At 45.2% G+C, this 10,928-nt stretch overlaps 1 protein-coding gene across 5 annotated transcripts in view; it reads right to left on the bottom strand.

Moving 5' to 3' along the window:
- Positions 1 to 330: 330 nt before the first annotated feature.
- Positions 331 to 10,928, bottom strand: part of LOC106815736 (forkhead box protein M1-like) — a 12,838-nt gene continuing 2,240 nt past the window's right edge. The window contains exons 2-7 of one of the 5 annotated variants that reach the window (XR_001394786.1): positions 5,379 to 6,140; positions 5,015 to 5,121; positions 4,611 to 4,757; positions 4,109 to 4,241; positions 1,295 to 3,413; positions 331 to 603 (exon numbers count right to left, since the gene is read on the bottom strand). Coding sequence is in view for 4 of the 5 variants with exons in the window: in XM_014820245.1 (XP_014675731.1) it covers positions 2,362 to 3,413; positions 4,109 to 4,241; positions 4,611 to 4,757; positions 5,015 to 5,121; positions 5,379 to 5,889 (1,950 nt within the window). In the remaining variant the exon portion in view is untranslated. Of the gene's footprint in view, positions 3,414 to 4,108; positions 4,242 to 4,610; positions 4,758 to 5,014; positions 5,122 to 5,378; positions 6,141 to 6,567; positions 6,861 to 10,928 lie in introns of those variants that run through there. The other 4 variants (XM_014820245.1, XM_014820244.1, XM_014820243.1 and 1 more) reach the window with 4 other exon arrangements.

The following is a 10,928-nucleotide window of genomic DNA, read 5'->3' as shown; positions in this document are numbered from 1 at the left end:
TAATCACGTTTGCAAAGAATTCCCTCAAATATGGATTAAGCGTAAAGGTTGAACAAATATATGACAGAAACTATGAATTGGACTGCGTAAAATTCTAGAAAATGTGTGTATATATTTATTTGTGCGTGCGTGCGTGTGGCCAATGCTGACGTTATATGTGATTATTAAACATAGAATATTATAACAAATAAAATTCCACAAGTTGTAATCGATGTTCTGGCATGGTACTTTTCTTTCGCAATTCTGAATTCTTTGAGTATCACACGTAACGTGCTATGATTATTTCACTTATATCGAAGAACGCTAAATGTATCTGTTATTAGGAGTATATATGATAGAGTACATCTTTATTACGTATACGTACTGATGCCATCATGGAATTAATGAACGCATACGTTCATGCTTTAGCATATGCTTTAGCACTTCACGTTTTGAATTTCGAAAGTTTTAGACATAGTGTAGGGGATTCTCATATTTATCATGTAAACGCTCTAGTCAATTACGTGTTCACACGTGTAGTTCACACGTGTGTTCACAGTGCAACCGCAGCTGCTACCTGTGAAAGACCCTCAGGGTAGAGTGTGCATGAAAACTGACTAACACCTGTAACATAAGATAAAACAATTATGTAAATATGTGAACAAAAAAAGCTGCTTTACTGTAAACCAGATCATCTGATATCACAAATGTTTAGTGCAATCACAAAATAACATCTTATACAGTGCATTTCCAGTGCTCAAAGATTAGATACAACGGTATGGCATGATATAAAATATGTCCTTGTGTTGGCCCTAGCTGATCTATCCGAGATGTCTACACAAATAATATGACATCATACTTATACTAGTAAAGAACGAGCCAAAACACACTCAAACAGCTGCACGAATTAAAACAATAATTCACGGGGCAACAAATGAAAAACCTGATCAACAAGTGTATATTAAATTAAGGGTGAAATAAATAAAGGCATTCTTCCACCGTGTCAAGAACCCACATTTCATTACAACTGTCATCATTCAGGCACAAGCATAGCTGTTCTTAGAATTTAGATGCACTGGACACATCTACTTACACAGTAGCCTTTTCACAATGTGCATACTTATAGCTACTGTTTAATGACAACTGCAGTGATCTAAGAAACGATAGCCTGAAACGACTGCATCTAGTTTGCATCACTAATCAACATTTCAGGTGAAGCTAACCAATACATGCGTTGTCCTATTAGCGTATGTTTAGTCTTGCTACCTGATCACTGTTGTGAATCAGCTGCCTATTGTATATATAGTATATATACCTCCATGATCTTGCTGGTAACGGTATGTCTCTCTCCAAAAGGCTAGGCGTTGTCCTTCTCTTTCACGTGTTAGTCATGGTAAACTTATATCACTTGCTAGCAACATTCCACCAGAAGTAGATAATACGGAATTCCCTATTATCTACTTCTGATTCTACCCAACTAAACCTTCAAATTAATCTCTCTGAACCTGCTAACCTCTGTCCATCTGCATAACCCTGCTAACCTCTGTCCATCTCTTTAGACCTGCTGGCTCCAGTACATCTCTCTGTCCCTGCTAACCTCAATCCATCTGTACCTAACCCTGCTAGCCTCAGTCCATCTCCCTGACCCCACTAAATGCTGTCCACTTTCCGACTCCACTAGCCGTTGTCCATCTCTCCTACCCTGCTAGCCATTATCCACCTCTCCTACTGAACTTGCTAGCTGCTCTCACTGTGATCCTACCAAGCACCGATTACCTCTCTCATCTAACCGTTGTCCATCTCTCCGAACTCGCTAACACTGATCCTACTAGCCACTGATCCCCTCTCTCACCTAGCCATTCTCCATCTCTCCTACTCTGCTAGCCATCATCCATCTCTCTGAACTTGCTAGATCTATGCTCCCGATAACTATGATCCTACCAGGTGTAGATCACTTCTCCCATCTAGCCGTTGTCTATCTCTCGTACCCTTCTAACCTGACCACCTCTCTCACCTAGCCATTGTCCATCTCTCCTACCCTGCTACTAGGTGCTGACCACGTCTTCCACCTAGCCATTGTCCACCTCTCGGAACTCGTTAGCTGTTTTCTATCTTTCCTACCCTGCTAGCCGTTTTCCATCTCTCCTACCCTGCTACCCTGACCACGTCCCTCACCTAGCCGTTGTCCATCTCTCCTACTCTGCTACCCTGACCACCTCTCCCACCTAGCCGTTGTCCATCTCTCCTACCCTGCTACCCTGACCACCTCTCCCACCTAGCCGTTGTCCATCTCTCCTGCCCTGCTAAAAGGCACTGAGCACGTCTCTCTCACCTAGCCATCGTCCATCTCTCCTACCCTGCTACCCTGACCACCTCTCCCACCTAGCCGTTGTCTAGCTCAATCGCTCTCAGCACGTCCGAGAAGCTCTGGTTTGCGCTCAGATTCAGACTCGTGTTGAGCATGCAGCGCGGCTTCACCGGTGTCAGGCCAACGATGCCGAGCTCTCTCAGCGACCCCGTCACCGCACCCCCCGTCACGTTCAGCGGCGACGACTCAAGCGTCTGGCACCACGGCGGCGACGCCCCGCCGCACGACAGGGAGGAGAAACGATGCGGCGGCGGCGGCGGATAAGTGGCGTTCTCGTCGCTGAAGATGCCGCTGTCGGCGATGGCGTCGCGCCGGTAGACGGGCGACAGGCCGCGGCTCGGCGTCGATGTGAGGCTGATTCGGTGCGTGCGCGGCGGCGTCGCGAGCTCCCGCTGCAGCCAGCCCACACGCGGCGAGTCAAAGAGCCGCATCGCGTCGCCGTCCCACGACGACAAGAAGAGGCTGTCCGATGTCGCCAGGGTCGGGTCGTCGGGTGTAGGGGGCGCCACCGCCTCCGCGCGCTCTCGCTGCTGCGTCTTCGTGCGCTTCGTGCCGCGGAGGATTCGCGGGCGGGTCACAGCACGCGGGATGCTGCCGCCGGCTGCCGCGGGCTTCCTCTTTGCTGCACTTCTCGTCCTCTGCGCCCTGCTTCCTTCCGAGGACGCGGCGGGAACGCGCGGTGCCGATTCGACGAGATCGGCGTGCAGCGCGGACGGGAGCGCGTTGTTATAGCGCGCGGCTTTCATGTTTGACAGCAGCTCGCCCATGGCAGGGCTAGCCGTCACCACTCTCGCGCCGAAATCGATGCGGAGGGATGCGTTATATGTCGACAGATCGTACGCCGCAGCCGACGCCGGCTTGGGGAGGATCGCCCTGATGTGGCGGCCGACGCCGGCGACCGGTAGCGACTGCAGCTGCTGCTGCGAGGGTTGCTGGACAACGGGCTGGAAGCCTCCGACACTGTCCAACTGCACACAGGTGAGTGGCACCAGCAGCGTAGAACCCAGGTGCATCTTCGGGAGAAGCACGGGTGTGGCGATCGGGTGCGACACAGCCTCCGCCAATCCTAGGACAGAGTGCCAATTGTCACTTGACTTTCCAGTACGAAACGTTATCGGAGTAAATGTCAGTTGAGTTGGACTGAAATCTTAGCAGTTGACAAATCAAGGTGACTTTGTCCTTTGTCTGACACGAATTGTTTTACAGAAATTAGCAGATACTAATTTGTGAAAACATACAGTTTATTCACTTAACATACTACATTTACAAAATCGCACGTCAGACAACATCAGGGTTCTCCCCAGGATGAAATTCAAACAGGGGGGAGGGGAGGGGAAGGGGAGAGGAGGAGGGGGGGGAAACTAGGGGGGTCCGGGGGCGTGTTTTTTTACCGTACCACTAATTAATGCGTAAAATCGCCACCACACCATAGACGGTATTTGGGGTTCTTGTAGATAACCGAGTTGGTGTACAGTTAGTGTTGGGTTCGGTACAGGTTAACTGTTTGTACTTGTGTATGGTCTGCAGTGCATGCGTGGTACGGTAAAAATACACGCGTCGGTGGTCCTGGTCGAATGGGAATTCTTGACGATTGATTCCCGCGCTGTCAAACTTTTATTGTGGTGGAATTTAATCGGGGCGGAGGTATTTCAAACGGGGCGCAACGATTGAAACAGGGGGGAGTTTTCCCAAACGGGGCGCGGGCGCCCCGTTTGCGCAACGTAGGGAGAACCCTGAACATATATACAATATTTTACTCACGCTCTTTGCTATCTTGGCCAGCCATGACAGCCATGTTGAGTTTCCATAGCGACGGTCCGTTCGACGACTGAGGAAAACTCGGTGGTTCTCTCACGAAGAGATCATACAAGGAGAGATTGTGTCGAATGGAGTTCTGCGAATAGGTATTACCCTCAGTAGTGTCATAATATAGAGGATATTAAGACGCTCAGGACTGTTACCGTCATATTTAGCACAGAAGAGCTTTCACCATCGTAACCTTTGTAAAAAATACCTTGCTCACCAATTTATCAACAATGCCTGTATTCCTGCAAATTTCTCCCACTATACTATTACATACGAGACGGAGCATTGTGGTGGTTTACTGGTTACACGATTATTACAGTTACATCGTATCTTCTGAAACGATGCTATATATCACCCCCTAAAAATTTAACTAGACAATTTATACGATACATCTCTATATTATGATAACTTATCTGGAGAATAAAGGGAAAATAATATATATGATACACAGATGTACCTTCCATCCCTGAGAACAGGTCTTGAAGTATGGAAAGTTTTGCTCTATCCACGTGTAGATTTCTCTTAAGGTAAGTTTGCCGGACGGCGCTGCGATTAGAGCCAGCCTGATAAGGTGCATGTAAGAGTGATTCGGGCGCGCAGAATCCTAGAAAAAACGGGGCTTGAAACAAACACTAGCCCGCTCGCCCGTGGCTAGTCTAAACTTGCAAGCGCTAGTAGAATGTCAGCACTGACTAGCACTGTTGGTGAGTGGTAGCAGTAGGTAAATGCGTAGCCACTTTGTGCATCTGGAATCAGGATTGCCTGATTTGTACAACTAATACAACGGTAGTAGTACTTACATAATTTGTGTGGACAAATGGTGGGCTTGTTTATTAAGGGCTAACTAGTACAGTCTCATACCATCATTCTTGATCTATACTGTCCTCTTTTGATGCTAGCAGCAGGTGCATACGTTGTGGTGGCTTGCATTGATTCCACTGCTGATGTCTCTTCACATGGGTTACCTTCTATAATGACATAGCAGTTGCGCATAATAGGCATAAATATACATATGGGGCTAAACAATTTAAATGTGTAGCAAAAAAGTTACCATCACAAACTAAATAAATACTGTACAGGATAATAAATGGGGTTTTCAGCAAGTACGGTATTTTAAATAAATGAATTATCACACAATGGTAATGTAAAACAAACGGCACATTATCACATATATGCATGCACGCATGACGCATATATATATATAAACCTATGTTTCATGGCATACCAGCTTTCTTAGAACATTCAGCACAAGAGTCCAGTTCCATCTTCCTTCTGGCTCTCACCCCCATGGGGCGTAGAGTTTCAGCCTTAACTCTACCCCTGCGCTGCTTTGCAAACTTCAGAAAGGTTCTCGTCGAGTCTGATCCATCAATTGAATCAGTGCGTACGTGCGAACAGGTGGACTGCTGTACACAGCTACTCGTTGCGGCAACGGTCGAAGTTTGATTCACAATGTGAGTGTCAGAACGATCCTGTGTGTTAGCCGCACCCCAATCATCCTTAAACACGTGCATGTACGTGGTCGCGTTACCAACGCTAGATTCAAAGTACTCCATCTGGCGAACCAGGTCAGGCGTTGATGTACGGACCGTCTTCATCTTGCCACCGCTGATAATCACTGTCTGAGCACTGCTAGCAGAAATTTCACCTTCTGCACTTTTTTGGCTAAGTTCATGTTTTGAAGTAGTCAAAGTGCCCAAATAGAAATGAGAAGCTGGATGTGATGGTGTTTCCATAGGGTTCAACTCTCCCTCGCAGGCGAAATATTGCGAACCAGTTTCTTTTGCTTTTTAAAGGCTAGTCTACACAGATTTCAGATAGTTAACATAACATCCTGGTTCCATCCATCACCTATCGAATTTCCAGAAATAAATTTTTTCCACTGTACGTGTGTCTATCATCAAGGATTTTCGTAGATTGACCGGTTTTGTGATTACAGTCAGTCACATGTAATATCATAAGCTCACAACTTCTCTCTTTTAGTTTCCTGTGGAAAAGGATATATAGAGTTTAGGGTAGAGTTTTCCACCCACAATGCTGTGCACTATAGTAAAGGTATTTGTAGATTCGCCGAGTTATTTCGACATAGAACTTAGTCTCGAACACATTCTAGGATTTTTTAAATATCATTTTGTCGGGATTCAAAGTTGGGTACCGGTAGTTGTTTTGTAACACCAACAAACTTCATTTCTAATAACGCACTAGTGCTTGGACTGTGTGCGCAACTTTACCAGACAATATCTTATGAATGTTTGCCAGACATCACAAACACTAGTCTAAAGTTCAGTAATGTATATTTGTAGTATACTAGCTATATCATACATGTTTGAACACGGATTAGTACGTAGTAATTATTTCCTAATGTCCACTTCTGTCAGCAGTGCTGAGGACAAATATGAATATATCATGAATACCTCGTAATCTCGTAGTCGTAAGTAATAGGGCTAGTCTTCAAAGTCCAAGGAACTAAATATAAATAACGAAAACGATGAATATGAATATATTTTAATTTCGATTCGACGATTGCCAGGGAAGAAGACCTACCAAAATGCCTTTTCGACTCTGAGATACACTAACTAAATCACGAGAGGGAAATCATGCCCACAGGGCCACTATAGTCACTGTTGGCATCACTAGTACCACCAGGGCTCGAATTAACCGACGGCACCGAGCCACCAACGACAATTGCCGTCGGTGCCCCTATCAATCGCCGTACTGCCCCTGAAAATCCAACCCGACCGACGGCAGTGACCTGCCTTGCCCTTTTCTCTAATTGCCGTCGGTGCCTCTGGCTAAACTGGTTCGCGGCCGCACTGTTTGTCGCAGAGCGTGTACATTGTCTAGCAGAGCGTGAGGCCGGATACCAGTCTACCCTTCGGCAAAAACAATAACCGTAAACGTGGCTTGCTGCCAACCGCTGCCAGTAGACAATCGATAAATCGTGCGCCTGTGTATGCCCGTGGTAGAACACGAATATTTAAATGCTGCACGTGGGCTCGACCCGCACGCGATTTAAAGCGCGGGAAACGACGCTCGCGCAAGAATGGCCAGCTGTAAATTTAGAAAAATTTTAGTAGAATTCATACGATGACACAAAGTTTTTCATAACAATGGTCTGGGTCTGGCCTAGTGAGTTAGGTCAGGGCTAGTGGTTTTCCTCAGTTACTAGCCCGATGGTCTAGTGAAATAAAAAGTTAACGTTGAACCCTGTTACTGTACTTCCATTCGCAGAGGTTGATGTATTAATTTGTTATGAGTTTTCCTTTATTTTACAAAAGTGCCTTGGTGCCCTTCTCAAATTGTGAGAGTTGCCTTGATGCCTTTTAAAATTGCCTCAGTGCCCATCCATTTTAGAAAAAATTCAAGGCAATTTCTCACATGCCCCAAAAAAATTGCCTTGCCCCTCTCGTCACTTAATTCGAGGCCTGAGTACCACTGTCACTGAAGGCGCAAAAAAACTCTGGCAGTGATCACGTACCTCAGTGCCATTCAGCTAAAAGGCTAACTACCTGCATGGCTTTACCCAAGCTAGGTCACACCCCATGGCTATCTATAGCTAGCCCGAGCAGGCTGCGTGACTAACGCAATATACACAAACGACCTACTAACGCTCAAGGGGTCGTTGTCGTAACAGGTACTACAGATATGTACCCGAGGTACATATATGTATACACAAAGTGTACCAGACTTGTACTACAGAAGTGTACCCTAACCCTAACACTAACCCTAACCCTAACCCTAACCCTAACCCTAACCCTAACCCTAACCCTAACACCCTAAAATACCTTCATATAAATAATATAAACATAATACTAAACACCTAAAACTGCCTCGGGTACATATCTGTAGTACTGTTACGACAACGACCCTTCGTGCCTACTAACCGGGTAACCCTAGCAAAGACCGTTTCTTGGAGCTAGCTATAGCCCTGGACGTTTATTCCTTACGGACTGTCCAGTATAGAAGTAGAAGTCACTACACTGAATTGGTTTGCCTAGTCTAGGATAGCAGTGCTCGAAATAAGCGTTGTCCGGTTGTCCGAGACAACCAGAATTTGTGCGGAACAACCTAACCAGTCCTGAGACAGTGTCGGTGGAAAACCAAGAAAAAAGTTTGACGAAAAAACGCACTTTATTATGTGTTTCTCAGGAGTTCTCCAAGAGCACTTATTAGCCTGACGGCCCGCAATTAATCTATGGTGTGGGAAAGGCGACGCATACCAGCTGCTATTTCAACACTGGTATATGTCAGGTTTTCTGATTTTATGAGAGGTGAACTCGATTTCGGAACCAGCAACCAGCAAGTTCACCCCTACATTTTGGTATTTTTATTCCATTATTATTTTGAATTTTTCGATCTTTGCCCATGCAAAACAAACAACATGCAATGGGGATTTCATTATTGATCCGAAAGTTAAAAAAAAGAGAATTGTCGTAGTCAGAATGAAGGCTGTACATGTACTCAAAGTGCTGCAAATACCATCTCCTGCGATCTACATTTTCAAAATTTTATGGGGGAGGACCATACCCCACGCTTGTTTTTCACCCCCTCCTTGAAATCCCAGACGCCACTGACAATTACATATCTTGCGGAACATGAGAACAATGAACAAAAATGTCGCCTTTTCACATGGCAACCCAAAACAAAGATTGCAGAAAAGGTAGAGGAGCCGATATGAGTGGAGAGGGAGGCGGGAGGACCATTAAAATATTAAGTCAATCACTATTTGTCGCGTTGCCCTGTTTTTTGGCCACCCTTGTTAAAAAATCCTGCGCTACACCACTGTTTTTGTGGGTGTTTTCTGACCATATTATTATGATTGAAAATAGGAGATTTGGGGATATTTTTTTGGGACAACCAGAATTGTTTGCGGACAACCCGATTTGATGCCTGGGTTGTCCGCCAGGACAACCTACATTTTTTAAATTATTTCGAGCACTGGATAGGATATCATGCATGGACTAGCTACTTCTAGTACTATAGCCCACGTACAGTTGCCGCAGGCCTGCTGCAACAGTACGCGGGCTATCGTACTAAAGCCCGTAGCCGTAGCCTAGGGTCTATATTACCGCCGTTCAACGGTCCATGGTTTTGGCTCGGGCTAAATTTGGCTCAGGCGGTTTTGAGTTCACACGTACGCAAGTGAATACTTCTGTCAAATTCAAATTCAATTCAAATAAATTTTATTGCACAAATATCTCACAGACACTTTGGCAGTATGTCCGAGATGGCTGTTGTGTACGATTCAGAGTGTTTATTCCGTTCGCAGTTCAATTATCAATCTTGAATACGTGCATCCTGATCAAATTTTTCGAATTTGTATACTGTTTTGGACTTTATTTCGTCGAAGCATACACGTATCACTCTCGCGCAATCTACGCTCAACGCATTAGCGCTGTGTATTTCTGTTTCTGTTTCTGGTGCTAAAATTTGGCTCGGGCCTGGCTCGACGTTTTCGATGGACCAAATTGGCTTGTCCGTCCGTCCGTTGTGAAGCGCTCGACTCGAGCCAAATTTGTCTTATGTCTCCCTGACCTCTGTTTGACCTGGCTCGTTTAGCTATTTTCTGACTTACCCTAACCCTAACCCTATATATTATATTATATATTATATATACATTGTTATATATATATCAGCGAGCGTATAATGACAAAGGAGTAAGACAACGATTTGGTACTGATTCACTAACTTTTGTCGTACGAGTTCGAGTGTGAATAAAAATACAAATGTATACAAACATGAGCTTATTTTGTTCACTGGTCCTTATTCTATCTTCGCGTAGTATTTACAAACCGCGTAGCTTCCTTCGTTTTGACATAATTGGTACTTTTCCACGACATGGTTTTCACGTTAGTTACCGTATTCTGGCGAGGCCACCCTCTAAATTCGCAACACAGCTAGTTGAAGGAGGCGCGTCAGGGATGGCGTCTCCCGCACGTTAATCTCCCGAAGAAGTTTTTGTTTGGCTAACAAAGCCGAGTGATGACGATGTTAACTCTCGCCTTCATCACATACAAATGGTCATGATAAGTAATTGGTAAGTGTAAACACATGGCATTTGCCTGCAATTGCATATTAACGGTTGCTATGGCAAAACACCATGTGCGACAGCGTGAGAAACTAGCGGTCGCCCAGTCCGCCAGTGCGCGATTAGAAAATTGACGGGCGACTGCTTGCTAGTGTCAGCTGGTCCGGCGGGGCGACTAGAAATCGCCGCCACACGCAACGCATCAACGCATGATTCGCCACAAGTTACAAAAACTCGGGACAGTCTAAGAAATCGATTGCTACATCGCGGCAGCCCAGGTTTTATGACCACATTAACAATAAGTTTTTATTCGCCAGGGGTTATCGTGGGGAGTGAGGGCAACGACCAGTGACACCTGACATGCACGTAATCAAAAGCTGTTAACTGAATTCGTCACTTTTCTTAACGTAGAAAGTGGACACTATTTTATTCAGTTAGATATCTAGAAGCAATATTCTAGAAGTATATTCTAGATTCTAGGCACTTGTAACTTGCGGATGTGCGCGCAGCATTGATCTATGCATGGGGGCGGGTACGCTGGCTGGAGGAGAAAACGAAAGTAAAACTTGCCAGAAGATCCCGGCATTCCTAGAGATTCCAGTACAAGTTTTTTTAACATACTTAAAGTAAACTAAAACAGGCTCTGAAGTTCTGAACTTGCCTCAGTCGATGTAAAAAGAAAGTTGAAGATGAAGGAAATGAAGTAAAAAAGAAACTTGAAATTACCATACCATCATTATTCATGAT

The sequence above is a fragment of the Priapulus caudatus genome, unplaced genomic scaffold (assembly GCF_000485595.1).
Source record: "Priapulus caudatus unplaced genomic scaffold, Priapulus_caudatus-5.0.1 Scaffold1189, whole genome shotgun sequence".
Lineage (NCBI taxonomy): Eukaryota > Metazoa > Priapulida > Priapulimorpha > Priapulimorphida > Priapulidae > Priapulus > Priapulus caudatus.
Note: the sequence above shows the minus strand (reverse complement) of the source record. Positions and strands in the feature narration are given on the sequence as shown.